The 16460-nt window shown below is 35.2% G+C and overlaps 1 protein-coding gene across 3 annotated transcripts in view; it reads left to right on the top strand.

Moving 5' to 3' along the window:
* ctp (cut up) overlaps positions 1–16460 on the top strand; it is a 130120-nt gene that overhangs the window by 83532 nt on the left and 30128 nt on the right. For all 3 annotated transcript variants that reach the window (XM_067781052.1, XM_067781053.1, XM_067781051.1), the window contains exon 2: positions 7846–8003. In XM_067781052.1, the coding sequence (XP_067637153.1) occupies positions 7896–8003 (108 nt within the window). In that variant the 5' untranslated portion in view covers positions 7846–7895. The remainder of the gene's footprint in view (positions 1–7845; positions 8004–16460) is intronic.

The following is a 16460-nucleotide window of genomic DNA, read 5'->3' as shown; positions in this document are numbered from 1 at the left end:
ATAAATTAAAAATCGCAATGTTAATTGGACCATATTTTTTGTATGAATTGTGGTTAATTTTGGAGCTCTCGGTTGGTCCATAGCGGGTACTCCATACAAGCATGCATGGAGTACTCGCGATTTTTGCAGGGATATAAAAGAGCTTCTTTATACATTTCAAACACCAATTGGTCAAGTACCAGACGTCAGTAAACAATGTTGGAGTCATATTAGGGCTCATGTTGATAACCAGCATGTTTCTCAAATCTCAAAAATTGTTTCTAGAGCTCTTGATAATCGACTATTCGAATAATACATTCACGATTAGCAAAAGAAAATCGATTATCGCAATTCGGTTAGTGTCAGATTTGACAATTCGAGTAGTCTGCTTTGTAATTTGTCTTTTACTTCTGCAATTCGGAAAGACGTTGTTGATGTAGCGATAAAGACACTTTCCGCAGGTTTTTTGGAGCTTAGAATGCACCCGCGGCAGGCATGTCAAGGCAATACAAAGCTTTGTAGCTTCAAAGCTTCCGCATCGCAATTGTCAACCCCGCGCGAGGGGAATCCTGTTACAAATATGAATGTATCATACACATATTTAGCAGGCGAGGCTCTACCGACCCCAAGATCCTCATCGAAATAGGGGTGGGGGTTGGGATGGCCTAGAAGGTTTAATGTGTCATGTAAATCGTTCCCGAGATGATCGGGCTAGTACCCCAATGGTGCTTTGTTACCGGCACGTACCTGATCTATGCCCGGCGAAGGACCGTCAACATCGTAAAGACGTTCTTTTTAAAAACATTTGACTGAGTAAACTATGACACGCTTCTCCAAGATCCTTGGATGGTGCGAAGCACTGATACAAATACAACAACCTTTGTCTCAAAAGATGGACTGCAACTTTTTTGAATGGTTGGCAGGCGTCGGTTCAATTTGTTGAAGCCCTATCCCGGATTTTGTTTTTTTTTTTTGTTAAAAAATTATGGAAGGATCAACTTGTCGCATACTTAGAGAAGCACAATGTGATTATCCCAGAACAATCGGGATTCAGGAAGAGCCATTCTTGTGAAACAGCGTTGAATATGGTAATTACAGATTGGAAAGAAGACATGGCGGACAAAAAATTTATGGTGTCTGTCTTCTTGGATTTAAAGCGGGCTTTTGAAACTGTCGATAGATCTGAGCTATTGGACGTTATGTTTAAAATTGGTATAAGAGGTAAGGCGTTGGAGTGGTTCCGGAGTTATTTGGGTGACAGAAAACAGAGAACGATAATTGGAAAGGAGGTTTCATCAGTGGTGGATGTTAACATTGGTTTACCACAAGGCTCAGTCTTGCCGCCAATATTGTTTACATAGTATATCAATGATATTAAAAGATGCTTAAAATATTGTAAAATACGTCTATTTGCGGATGATGCATTGCTTATCATAAGTGAAAAATATGCAGAATGTGCCATGCTGAAAGTACAAGAAGACCTGGACTCGCTATACAAATGGTTATGCCTTAGAAAACTGAAATTAAATGTCGAAAAAACTAAGTTCATGATATTTTGTAAAAACACTAATATCATAGGTAACAATAGTTTAAATAATATTACGCTGAAGGTAAAAAACATGGAAATCCAAAGAGTAGACAAAATTAAGTATTTAGGAGTCTTGATTGATGATAATCTAAATTTTGGAGAGCATGTAACTTATCTGGAAAGGAAAATTGCACAGAAAATGGGCTTCATTTATAGTACATGTAAACATATCAGTCAAAGTCATAAAATTATAGTAATCGTTCAATTATTGCACCACACTTTATTTATTGTCCTACTATTCTGCTATTAAGTAATGATATATATATTAAGAAACTTCAAATACAACAAGACAAGGCAATGCGATTTATTTTAAAATGTCCTCCAAGAACGCCAAAAATTGTAATGCTCGATAGATTAAACTGGCTTAGTATTAAAAAGTCAGTTATTTCACATTGAAATTTATACACCAACTTAGGTTAGGAATGTTACCGAATTACCTGAGTAGTAAAATACATTGTAATCATGAAAACCACAATTATGGAACTAGAAATTGCAATTGCCTAGAATAAGAACTGAGTTCGCCAAAAGGTCTCTTAAATATTTGGGGTATAAAATGTACAAAGAGTTACCTTCTGATTTGAAAGACTGTGAAAATATTAGTAAGTTCAAAGAAAAACTGTTTTTATATTGTACGTCACTAAATGTGACATGAGTATTTATGTTAATCTCTTATTTTAACCTAAACTAGGTCTTTAAGACCGTAATAATAAATAAATAAATATCAATATAACGAAGCTTCTTTGATCACCAGAAGGTGTTACTAATATTTTCTAGAATAAAACAGCTGCCTCCCCAGTCTCTCTAAGGGTACTAACGTCAACCAAAGCCACTGTTAACGAATTATGTTACCGACTGCCAGTCACCCAACGATCTTATTTATTTATTTATTTACAGTCTTGTAGACTTAATTTCTTAAATTTTTTAAATTACATCATTTTTTCTCGTTATTGGCCGTTAGTGTTTAGAAAAACGAAAATTTTTGGTTGAGCTCAAGGCCGGGTTTTCTTAAATAAAACACTTGGATGTGTATTTTATTTTGTTTTTATTTTTTAATATTTCGACTTCAGTCAGTTACACCCGAACTTAGACACATTCACTTGTTACTTTTCATTTGTTTATTATTAGTTCATTTTCCTCTTATGCCACCTTATTCATAATAAACGGCATATGCGTTTGTTATCGTACGAGTAGCTGGCGTCTGTTTATAATGAGCAATTTAAAATATTTAGCAACAAATTGCTGCATAGACAGTCGCTCTGAGCCATTGTCTGTAAGTTTTATGTTTAAATTGTCGACACAACAAACAGCACTGGTAGGAATTGGGCACTTTGGTCGGCTGAGTGGGATGTACCTTTAGATGAAGTAGGTGTGATTTTATATGATAATATATTCAGGTGTTATTATTGTTCACCAGTTTGATAGTGCTGTATCTTTCATTTGAACTGCTTTTGTCATCATTTGACATTTATGTATATGTAGCTTGATGCTGGCCGCTAATTTGATTTGCTCGTTGTTGTGGCAATGCCGTTCAAACAACCTAATAACAATGTTGGCGCTCATAATTCATTCCTTTATTCAATTGCGGACGTTTATTAAGCAAATAAGTATTTTTTTAAATTGCAAACGTCTATCAATATCTTAGAAAAAGAGGATGCCGACGTGAAGATTGTGGCTTGCTTGTTTACTAAGGAGTTTTGTAGTGAGATGACATAAAATTTAGTTTGGTGTGGGCTTAAAGTGTTGGGGTTTTTGTAGCAGTGCTTCGCTCCATCAAATAGGCGCGACCGATCACAAATTGTCATCAATATCCTCTAACGGGAGTCCAAGGAAACTTGCAGTTTCAACAGGGGTGGACCATAGGGAGAGGGGTTTTAGAGGCGTTGGTTCCACATTACAATTAATGAGGTGGTTGGTATCATGTGGGGACACATTGATTCTGGATGGGTAAGAGTTTAACCTGTTACAGTATCCAGATCGAAGTTGAGCTAGAGTGACACACGTTTCCCTCGGGATAGTGCGTTCCTCTTCTGCGAGTTCTGGGTATTTTTCTTTAAGGAATAGGTTCACCGGGCAATTCCTGGTATAGAGGTCCGACGCATTTTTGTGGATATCACAGAGGACCTCCTTGTCCTTTTTTGTTTCATACAGCTGTATTCTAAGGTGCCGTATTTCCTCATAATGCTTACAGAGATGACCCCCTTAAGCCCCTGGGAGGTATGGCCTCATCAATCAGATGTCTGTCTGATCTTAAAAATACTTTCGAAAAAATTAGAAAATTTCCTCCATGTAAAAAAAAATTATACCCAGTGAGTTTTGGGCCGTAAAATATTTCCATTGTCGTAAGAGGCGACTAAAACCTGCAAGGGTTCGAGGGATCAAAATAATCATTCCCGACGCAGTACCACAAGGTGCTAGTACCTGGTTGAACCGGATTTATATCCAAAAAAGGAATGCCCAAATTCGCAACACCCGTACGAAAATTAATGAAAGAAGAAAAAAATGATGAAATTTGTTAGTTGTTGTAACAATCTAAATTGCTTCTAAAAATTTGTTAGTCGTTTTTACTGCTATTTTGTTGTTCGCAGCTGTAATCCGGCAAAATATTTTCGTTGGTAGCACTCCCTGATTGTACATCTAACTTGATAAAGAATTTCGGTTATAAATTAGTTTGTCACGTAAAAGGGTCATTGTAGAATCGTAAGGGATTTCTTTTCTAATTTAGTAAACGGTATACGCGCCACTTCGTTGGGTCGGACTAGAATAATGGACCCTTGAACACACATTTAAAATGAGATCTCCTTTCATGAAAGTACATACATACATACAAATAAGACTGAGTTAGGAGATTCATAAAGCTTTGTTCATAAATTAAAGAATAAAGTTTTGTGTACAAAATATTCAAAATAATTGTACGGAAAGTTATGTTGTGTCGTTTTTTGAACCTTTCCAGCCAGCCGATTGTTGCACTAAAATCGCCGTAATTGAGTCTCACTGCAATTTCTTTAGCTTTGCTCCTTATAAGTGTGCCTGATAGAGGAATGCTCTTATTTCGAGCCTTCACAAACCATTCGTAGCACAGTTTATCAATATTAAGGTCTTTGGGCTTCAGCAGACACCTTTTTCTCTCCGGGTTGACGTCAGTTGTCCAGAAACTTAAAATTTGATCTTTGTTTTTGATAATGCTAACACCTTGCGTTTTGCGGATATTACATTTCTTTGCCAACTCTCGTACACTTAGTTTTTCTTTCTTATGAATTTCAATGACATTAACTTTGTCTTTAATACTCAACACCACTTTAGGCATTGCGATTCACGTACATACACACACAAGAAGATACTAACTACGTGTATGCAATAAGTACATACATTTTTATGTTTTTTACTGTATTGAAAACAGGTTCTTCGTATTTAGGGGATTCCCCTACATCCAAGCACGTATTAGTGAATAAGCAACAGCTGTACGAATATGGTAAAGAGTAAATAAAAAAAGAGTGTTGTAAGCTGTCTGGTTATGGGAAATTAAAAAGCCCTTTGGGGTAAAAAGCAAGTGTCCGCGTCTTGTTATGGGAGGGTTGTCCGCTCAAAAGGGAAAAAACTTAAAAAATGCTTAAGGATTTTTTTGGCACTGAAAAATTTGTCCGTTTATGAGAGGTGTCCGTTAGGAGACAGTACACTGTATTTAAATTTTGACTTATCTACATACAATTCAAACGTTCTGAGAATTCTTACATACTTCAAAGCGCCTTAACAATGTCTTTTGATATGTAAATATGTCTCGTTTTATATCTGCCATCAAGTGTCAACCGCTCTCAGCCAAAAGTATTTTCTTACATACTTATGAGCGATGAATTTCCTTTTCTTCCATTTGCTTACCCCTTATTTCCCTTCAGCTTTCGCCTTCAGTAGTTTCCATTGCCTTATTGTTTGTTTATGTCATGTTTGGCGATTTGTCTCGTGCTCTTGCTACTTGATTGCACCTATACACTAATGCAATTAACCTGCCATTCAAATGCAACGACAACAGCAAAAACAACAGCACTTATACGTTTTGAGGCAAAAAATAAAGTGCTGCCTTTGTTTTTGTGTTAACCCTCTCCTCTATGGGGGTCTTACCTTCTTACATTTTCTCACTGTCCCGTTAATACTACCCCGTTACTACTTTTCATTATCACAATTGTGCTTCTCTGCCTGCCTGTCTAATTGCCTTTAGCTAATCGAATTGCCTGACCGCCTTATGCTCGTTAGCCACATTTACTTGCCGCTTTTGTTTTTTATTGTTGCTCGTGCCTTTATCCATGAATGGTTGGCTGGGGTCGTTAGTGGGCACATGCTTTCGTCCATTGCTGACACGCACATTTATGGTTAATTCATTATCATTCAGTATTTGTGGCATTTCATGGTTTACATTTAGCTCTTGCTGTGTTTATCTTCCATGCATTTATATGTATATGTGTGTACATATATATTATCTTTAGTTTTTTATGCTGCTGTGGCGGCTCGGCTCTTACATTCTTTCGAACAAAGAATTTCCTAAACTTTATGTGAAAAAGGAAAAAGTCGTGGAATTTTAATTAAATTTTTTGAGAATGTAGTTGGCCGGATTTTTTCTGAGAGTAACTGCGCATAGGCAGCCTTACATGCCTTGCAGTATTAAAGAATTACTTCTAAGCTAGTGGCTGATCTGGAAGCCAAATCGTTCCCGAGATGGTCGGGCTAGTACCTTAATTGCGCTTGTTACCGGAACGTGCCGGAAATACATCCGGCAAAGGACCTTCAACATCGATAAAACTCGCCTAAACCTTCGGGGAGTGTTTTTATCGCTACAACAACATAAGACATTTATAAGGTTTATTGAGCCCCCCTAATAATAATAATCTGAGTTGACAAATGCCATTGTAATTATGCGCCTAAAAGTTGGCAACAGATTTTGTATTTTTCTGTTTTTTGATCAAATCCTAAATTATATTTCACCAATGTAATATAATACATATGCTGCTCCTTAATATATGTATCAAATATGAGACTACTAAAACTTTGACCGCAAAACTTTTCAACGATATGAATGCGTTAAAACTCAATTTAAATATTCTTCACTTCCAACCAGGGATGCACCTTAACGTTAAGCTAATCGTTTATCAAAAAATTTCCACCGTTTCCGTTGAAACACTTAGAAATATTATCGATAAAGAAATTATCAAGATAAATTGTATCTCGTTTTTAACCGAAACGAAAAGCTTTCGTTTACGTTAAAAACGTTAACAAAAACGTGATACTTTATGTTTGAATTGTGCTGGCAATGCTATAGCCATGGTGAAGCCGTAAGGTGGTAACAACGAGGGCACATACACACACAAACTCCATGTAATTTGTTTGTGTAATTCGTTGGTGGTAATGTCAAAAATACTCTGAGAAATGTTCGTACTGTCAAAATTCATGAGAAAAGTTGCAATCAGCTTGGCGAATGCTTTCACCTTTAATGACTCCGCCATCAATCAGCTTTGCCAGCATAGTTTTAAATTAATAATCAACATAAACGATTTGATTTCGTTTTGATATGGCAGAAAACGAAACGAAATCATTTCGCTAATTTGACGTTTTTAACGTTAATAAACGAAACGAAATGACTTTGTTTCGTTTATTAACGTTAATTATCGTAACGAAATGATATCGGTTCGTTGGTTAAGCATGCCTGCTTCCAACCTTTCAAAAACTTTTTACGTTTTTGACGTAGCGCCTTGAAGTATAAAACCTTATTATTATATACCTTATCAATTTCACCAACCAATCAACTATATGAATCTTTGTAAACGTTCTTAATATTTTAATATGGCCGCAGGCATATTAAATATCATGAAAGTGAGCAACTAAAAGTAGGTTGTTGGTTGTGTTTTTTTTTTTTTTTTCTCAAAATGGGCACATAGTGTAGGTATAGCACAAAAATGGTTCACAATCAACGAACTTGGCGTGATATTAAAACTTAATTGCAGCGTTATTTACTAGTCTGGTTGTAGGAATGCTTAAGCGAATGTATTTGGGTTGAGGCGCCTATAAGTATGCTTCAACTAAAGTTGGAAAACACCAGTTCTGACACCATGTTGATCTTATAATTTTCTGCTATTTTAATTTTGAGTTTGTAGAATTGAATGAAAAATAAAAAGGCAATATTTCAAGTCCTCAATTGCAGTGAACGAAATTGGTTTATTGAGCGAAATTTATAATAAAATCATTTAAAGACTAATTTCATAATTAAAAAAACCTTTCTTTTACTTTATTTACAGATTTTTTGCTAAATCTTTTAAAGAAAACTTAAAAAAACAACACGCTCAAAATGTCCGATCGCAAAGCAGTAATTAAAAATGCCGATATGAGCGAAGAAATGCAGCAGGATGCTGTTGATTGCGCGACACAGGCATTGGAAAAGTATAATATCGAAAAGGTAAGTTTAAATTCAATATAAAAACAAAGTATTTGTTTATATACCTAAGCTTTTTCACAAAAGCTAATCTTACCTCGCTTAATGATCATCATTCTGGCAATTGAGCGGTTTGTTTTTTTTGTTTTGGTTTTAGCAGGCATGTAATTCTTCAGCTAAAGCACGACCTCTTACATTATTTTTTAACCTAAAATGGAAACTTAACTGTGCCTAAGACACATTCCGTTATATTTAGCCGGCAAATTGATTTCCGTCAAAAAAGAGAGATTGAAAACCGTTTTTCTAAGCGGGATCGCCCCTCGGCAGTGATTTGGCAAACACTCCGACTGTATTTCTGCCATTCAAAGCTTTCAATGAAAAATCATTTGCTTTTCGGATGCCGTTCGGAGTCGGCATAAAACAATTAGCTCCTGTCAATATGTACCGAAAAAATTTAAAAGCAGAATGATGAATTTGAAGATTACCTCGGCCCCAATCTCCTCGGAGTTATTATTAAAGAGTTGATGATATCAATCCTTTACTTTGTGAGGATGGTAACTAAATTGGAATGCTTAAATTTATTTGAGACTTTGAATACTTGTGTCAGCTGGCTTTCAGGTGCTCTCAACAATTTCACAGTTGCGCTCACTGGCTCACCTAAAATAAGCATTAGAAGAACAAGCCAAAAAGAATAAAAGATATAAGCGCTTAATTCTGATTCAGCCTACGCATCCAGTTTTCGCGGTTACAACAAAAATAACGCGAACTGGCATTGAGAACTGTCAACGATAGCAATCAAACATGATGTTGTTGTTGTTGTAGTGATAAGGTTACTCCACGAAGGCTTTGGGGAGTGTTATCAATGTGATGGTCTTGTGCCGGATACAGATTCGATACGCTCCGGTAACACAGCTCCATTAAGGTGCTAGCCCGACCATCTCGGGAACGATTTATATGGCCACATTAAACCTTCAGGCCATCCATCCCTCCCCACACCCAAGTTCCATGAGGAGATTGGGGTCGCCAGAGCCTCGTCTGTTAGTGAAACGGGATTCGCCGCTCGAAGGTTAGGTTGATGATTGGTTTGGAGAAGCTATATATTGAGCTGGCAACCTGAAAAGGTTGCGTTACACAACCCCTTGAATCTGGTATTTTAGTCGCCTCTTACGACAGGCATACCTACCGCGGGTATATTCTAACCCCCTAACCCGCTGGGGGTAATCAACCATGATAAAAGGTTTCTGTTGAATACCCAGAAATCTAGGCATCCCAACGGAGATCTGATTGAAGATACCCGCCCTCCAGGAACTCAAGGAGTAATCTTTGTAAGCACTATAAAGAAATTCGGCACTCAAGAAGTCAGCAGTGTGAAAAAGCATGAAAAAGCCCTTAGAGACATCCACAAATAAACGGCAATTTTCTATGCTAATAAATGCCCGCAGTTGAGGAAAGCAATCTCCGCAGGCTCAACTTCGATCTGGATACTTTAGTAGGTTAAACTCTTAGTCATTTAGAATCGACCGCGGCATACTCAAGGTATGTCTCCCTTGTAAACTGTCCCCACATGACACCAACCATCTTTTCAATTACAATATTACAATGTGTATTTTAGTCGGCTCTTACGACAAGCATACCCACCGCGGGTATATTCTAAGCCCCCTAAACCACTGGAGCGATAAAAAATTTGTTTTCAAGCGTAGTTAAGCTTACCGCGGAAATAGCGAAACAATTTGTTTAAACAAAAGAAAAAAGTTAGTCAAAACAATCAACAAACAAATAAATATATACAAAAAGTAAAAAAAAAACTGTGCACGTGAAGGCCACTAAAAGCAGATCAAAAATGCAACAAAAACTATAAATATAATCACAAAACAACGAGCGCAACAAAATCGCTTGCAACTTTATAAGTCGTTGATCCTGAGCTGTGAGCTGTTTTGTTATTTTTAAAAATGTACAACTTTTTTCTTTTATGCTGCATTTGATGCGCGTGTGAAGTTTTTTCAATACTTGAGTTTAGTTTTAAATGTTTTCCTTTATTATTTTTTATTTTAAATTTTCTTTTTGGCCCCTTGTTTTTCCTTAAAATTCAGTTCGTCTTGGAATGCATTGTGATAATCCAAGTTGAATGCACTTGTCAATGTCCTTTGTGAGAGAGGTCTTTTTATACTCAGCTGAGCAGAGCTCACATAGTATATTAATCTTGTTCGCATAACGGTACCCCCTAACGGCATAAACTTATAGAAATGAGGTATCTTAATGAAATTTGGTATGTGAGTTCCTGGGCACCCTATTTAAAATGAACTAAATCGGACTATAACCACGCCCACTTTTTCGATATCGAAAATTTCGAAAAACCGAAAAAGTGCGATAATTCATTACCAAAGACGGATAAAGCGATGAAACTTGGTAGGTTGGTTGACCTTATGACGCAGAATAGAAAATTAGTAAAATGTTGGACAATGGGCATAGCACCGCCCACTTTTAACAGAAGGTAATTTAAAGGTTTTGCAAGCTGTAATTTGGCAGCTGAGTATGTAATGTTCGGTTACACTCGAACTAAGCCTTCCTTAAATGTTTTATTTTACTTTGCTGACGTTGATGCATACATATGTATGTATGTGCTTTGATGATAATGTGCTTATTAAAGAGTTTATAAAGATTGCAAACTTTTATCACCTTAGATAAACGTAAGTTTTTATATCTGGCCAAATTTTGTTTATTTTATTGTTTGTCAGCGGCCGCCTTGGTGTGATGGTAGCGGGTTTCCGCCTACCACACCGAAGGTCCTGGGTTCACTCCCTGGGCAAAGTAACATCAAAATTTTAGAAACAAGTTTTTTTCAATTAGAAGAAACATTTTCTAAGCGGGGTGGCGTCTCGGCAGTGTTTGGCAAGCACTCCGAGTGCATTTCTACCATGAAAAGCTTCTCAGTGAAAACTCATCTGCCTTTCAGATGCTGTTCGGAGCCGGTATAAAACAAGTAGATCCCGTCCCGCCAATTTGTAGCAAAAACTTAAAGCATGACGCAAATTGGAAGAGAAGCTCGGCCTAAAATCTCCTCGGAGGTTATCTCACCTAATATTTATTTATTTATTTATCGTTTATCTGGTTATTGTTGATGCACTTTCTTATCTTTTAAAACGTTGTGCCTTAACGTTTTGCGTTTTGCTTTTTGTTTATTTTGTGTACTTAAAATTTATAAAAAATGACAACATTCTTGTTTATATTTGATAAGCTTGGCTATACTTTTAGAAAAGATCGCTAAGATAAGTTTTTAAGTAATTTTTTCCAACAATGATGCTGACGTTGCAGAACACAAATAGTGCAAATAAAAAAAAACTTTACTCATAATCAAAATTTAAAATAGCTATAATATATTTTTTTATTCGAACACATAAAAGATTTATTCACAAGATACCGGTTAAAAAGGTAAACACATTTTTTGGCGGCCACCGTGGTGTGATGGTAGCGTGCTCCGCCTATCACGCCGTATGCCCTGGGTTCAACTCCCGGGCAAAGCAACATCAAAATTTTAGAAATAAGGTTTTTCAATTAGAAGAAAAATTTTCTAAGCGGGGTCGCCCCTCGGCAGTGTTTGGCAAGCGCTCCGGGTGTATTTCTGCCATGAAAAGCTCTCAGTGAAAACTCATCTGCCTTGCAGATGCCGTTCGGAGTCGGCATAAAACATGTAGGTCCCGTCCGGCCAATTTGTAGGGAAAATCAAGAGGAGCATGACGCAAATTGGAAGAGAAGCTCGGCCTTAGATCTCTTCGGAGGTTATCGCGCCTTACATTTATTTATTTATTTTTTGGCAGAAAAAATTATTTTTATTATTAGCACGCGATGCACTGCCACCTTTATTTAAATAATTTGTGCGTATTGCTGTATATGTTGTTGTTCTTCTTGTAGCGCTAAGGACACTCCCCGAAGGCCTTGTGGAGTGTTATCGATGTTGATGGTCGGTCCTTTGCCGGATGCAGATCCGGTACGTTCTGCTACCAAGCCCGAACATCTCGGGAACGGTTTGGTATGACCACATGCGACCTTCTAGACCATACCGCCCTCCCACCCCCTAGATCCATGAAAAGTTCGGGGTCGCCAGAGCATCGGCTGTTAATGAAACAGGATTCGCCACGGATAGGTGAGGTTGACAATTGGGTTGGAGAAGCTATATATTGCGCTGGCAAGTCCTTGAGAGGTTGCGCTACACAACCCCTTGAATCTGTTTGGTATTTTAGTCGCCTCTTACGACATGCATACCTACCGCAGGTATATTCTAACCCCTAACCCGTTGTGGTATATTACTGTATATGGAGGCTTTTAGTGTATTTAAGCACCTTTTCAGGTTTTTACCCCATATCACGAAGAAATCAAGAGCTACGCCATCTTGATGGAAGAGTATGTGCCTTGCTAGAGCGCCGCATTCGGAAAGATTGTGAACCGGTGCACAGTGGTCTCTTATATGGAGTTGGTGGCCAAAAATACTTCCAGTAGAGATATCAACGTGAAACTTTGGTCATGTCTTTACAAATATGCGAGAATTATTTTTTCATAAAATTGGTGCGGGTGATACCTTTATACCGACCCACAACCACCCACTTTCACCGCATGCATACAAAAAGTTAGTAGATGTGTGGGGAAAAGTGGTAAGATGTGTATATAGCAAATATAATTTTTAATAGGATTAAATAAAGAAATTAAAGCTATTAAAAGATCTTGCATACATAACAATAAACACACAAAAGTTTACATTAGCATATCGTCGACTGGATAAAATAATGTCATATGTTACATGTGGGCACATATAACATACGACAATAATTTATCAGGGTGACTATCAGAAACCTGTCGCAAAACATAGTTAGTGGCAGAAAGTGGCAGCTGATATTAACACTTTAGAATCTTAAAACTTTGACTAATAATAAGATATAAGTCCCAACGTGAGGATCGGTGAGAAATCCAACTAAAACTTTAGCCGAAATTGAAATATTTTGGCAAATAAACTCTGATAAAGGCACTGGTGAAATTTTAAATGACAAAAAAAAAAAAAAAACACAACAAGCTAAAGACACTAAAATTATTACAAAATGAAGTAAATACCTTTGACCTCAATATTCATTTCTATTTATTTCAATACAATGATATTTTATGTATTTTTAAAAAGCTTAAACTTGCACTTTATTTTTAACTTGCTCACACTGCAAAAACCAACTAATACCATAACCTCACTTTTGAAGCATATTTCATTTAAATTTTGATTTCAACTTTTTTATTTTTTATGTATTTGGGTTAACTTTTTTATTTATTTATTTTTTAACTTATGTTCTCAGCTTATTTACTTGTTAATTTTTTCCTTTTTTATATTAACTTATTTTTTATTAGCTTATTTATTTGATTCGTCTGAAATTTTTTTACATTACATATTTCATTTAAATTTTAATTTCAACTTTTTTATTTTTATGTATTTGGGTTAACTTTTTTATTTATTTCTTTTTTAACTTATATACATATGTTCTCAACTTACTTATTTTTGCATTTTTTTCCTCCTTTTTTGCTTTTTTATTTTAACTTATTTTTTATTATCTTTTTTATTTGATCCGTCTTAAAGAGTACAGTTCGAATACAACAAAAACAAATATACCTTTTAAAAGGCTGTTCTAATAAGAGATACTAACGACACATTCGGTGACAAACTTTTCACTTTAATTTTTTTATTTTTGGCCTATGGAACCGACCATTGTGCGGTGTTGCATCCTACAGTTCGCAAAAGCGACAGATTTGTATGTCGGATAGATTTAACTTACTTAGGTGATAACGTAGACCACAGTTTGCAGTATAGTACCGAGTGAGATTTCGTAGGTCCTCTCTGCTTAGATTATTGAGTTTGGTTGATACTGTAGTTGCTGAAAGTATAAACAATTTGGCTTGCCTTTGTCCTGAGCATTCAATCCAGTGTCGCCTGAACTGCTTTGTTTTCCAGTTAGTTATGGTCAATCTAAAATAAGTTAATACAAAAAAGGAAACAATTAAAAAGTAAATAAGCTGAGAACATAAGCAAAAAAAGTTAACCCAAATATATAAAAAAATAAAAAAAAGTTGAAATTAAAATTTAAATGAAACATGAAATGTAAAAAAAAAATCCAGACGAATCAAATAAATAACCTAATAAAATATAAGTTAAAATAAAAAAGCGAAAAAGGAGGAAAAAAATACCAAAATAAATAAGTTGAGAACATATGTATATGAGTTAAAAAAGAAATAAATAAAAAAGTTAACCCAAATACATAAAAATAAAAAAAAGTTGAAATTAAAATTTAAATGAAATATGTAATGTAAAAAAATTTCAGACGAATCAAATAAATAAGATAAAAAGCTGATAAATAAGCTGAGAACATAAGTTAAAAAATAAATAAATAAAAAAGTTAACCCAAATACATAAAAAAAAAAGTTGAAATTAAAATTTAAATGAAATATGCAATGTAAAAAAAATTCCAGACGAATTAAATAAATAAGATAATAAAAAATAAGTTAAAATAAAAAAGGAAAAAAAAAATAAAAAAGTAAATAAGTTGAGAAAATATATAAGTTAAAAAATAAATAAATAAAAAAGTTAACCCAAATATATAAAAAAAATAAAAAAAATTAAAATTAAAATTTAAATGAAAAAAAGAACTGCTTGATGGAAAACAAAAAAAAAACAACTAATGAAAATTAAAAAAAAATTTATAAATTAAACAAAAAAAAAAAAATAACGAAAGAAACTAGGGAATAAAATTTAATTATAAACCTAACTACATAAAAAGGAAATTTCATGTGTTAATTACAAGAACAAAATAAACTAGGGACAAATTAATTTTTAAGCAGACAACGAGCTGACGTGAATACCACAAAAGTGTGTTTTAAAGATTGATCTTTGCATATACATACATCTAATAAAAAGAAGATAATTGAAGAAAATAGAAAAGCTAATAGAACCTATCAAGAAACGCTAAGGTTGTAAGCAAATTTCCCAACATAAATTCCACTCGTATTACTTTTAATGACTTTATTTTCAACGTACTGACACAGCTAAGGAGGCAACCCTCTATTTTTATTAACTACCAGTAATAAAATTTAAATTATCCCCTGCTCTTTATTAATTTCATATCACTTTTAACATGTTTATAGGGCGTTCGCTGCCAGTCATATGTGTTTACATTTTAACAATGTTTCCGCTCTAGTGACGCTTCAAGGCCAATTGATTGCACGCGCTTATTCTCATCAACCTGAACGCACAACAAACCACAAACCAAACAATCACTCCCCCTTTGTTATACCTGTGGGGCTCCTGCATACCTGCCACTTTGTTTACTTAGTTGCTTACCAAACGTCTTTCCCTTATAATTGCTGTTTTATGACTTTATATTACATATACTCAAATTAAACATTATCTATTTAATGTTTTAACTCCCTAAAAGTATGCCATGCACATTTTTATATATTCCCCAAAGCATATAGAACATTATGTCCTTGAATAGTAAATGCTGATCTCCGTCGTGAATTGTTTTTACCACTTAACCTGTTTTTAAATTTGCATTTTTAACCAATATTCGATTACGCAAACAAAAAGGATTGACAAAAAGTGGTTATGTAAGTGGCAATATCGTTATGTCAACAATTAAGGTGGCGTACAGTTTGAAGTGTGCGTGTGTTTATTGAATATACTATCCCAACTGACTCTTCCGTCAAGCAAGTGGTTACTATAATCACATGGTGTGGGTTGTTTACCATCATTGTTCTGCTACACACGACATGCTTGCATCATGCAGCGCAATCGTTATTATGAAATTGTGTTTACTTCTAGCAGCAGCAGCTCCTATATTAATTTCCCACCCATTGGGCTCTGCGCTTCTCGCACGTGTAACTATTTTTAACATCATTTTAATTATATCGCACACAACTACAAAAGAGTCACAACTTGAAAAAATGAGAGAGAAGGAGAGAAGAAAAACGGTTTATGTGAAAACGTCTGTAATGTTATACTGAAATCCAGTTTTACAAGGAAGGATACCTTCATTATAAAATGAATTTACGAAATTTTATTGTAATTATTTGTTTACGGACAAAATATTGTAACGAATTTACTTGCAAATCCTCTTATTCGCCCTTCTGCTAAGTTCGAATCACTAAACTGTTGAATAAATAACTCCAATATGGAATAGTGGCCTTTATTAAAGTCCTTCACAATAACACATATACTTTGCAACTAGCTGGCTTAATAACCAAACTGATAGCTTAAATGAAACTGACTTTCAAAATAATACTGCTATGGCTCGCTAGATAGCGTCTCAATCGAAACAGCTCGATAGCTCAAATCAAACTGAATTCCAGCGCCTCTACATTTGCTGTCTTTTATACTCTCTGATTTCAACGTTCGCATCTTCTAGGCGCCAGAATCTACTAGTTGCCATCAGCTCTCAAACTTCTCAGCTGTAACTACAA

This window comes from Eurosta solidaginis, chromosome 4 (genome assembly GCF_040869045.1).
Source record: "Eurosta solidaginis isolate ZX-2024a chromosome 4, ASM4086904v1, whole genome shotgun sequence".
NCBI lineage: Eukaryota > Metazoa > Arthropoda > Insecta > Diptera > Tephritidae > Eurosta > Eurosta solidaginis.
This window is presented reverse-complemented; position numbering and strand designations above follow the sequence as displayed.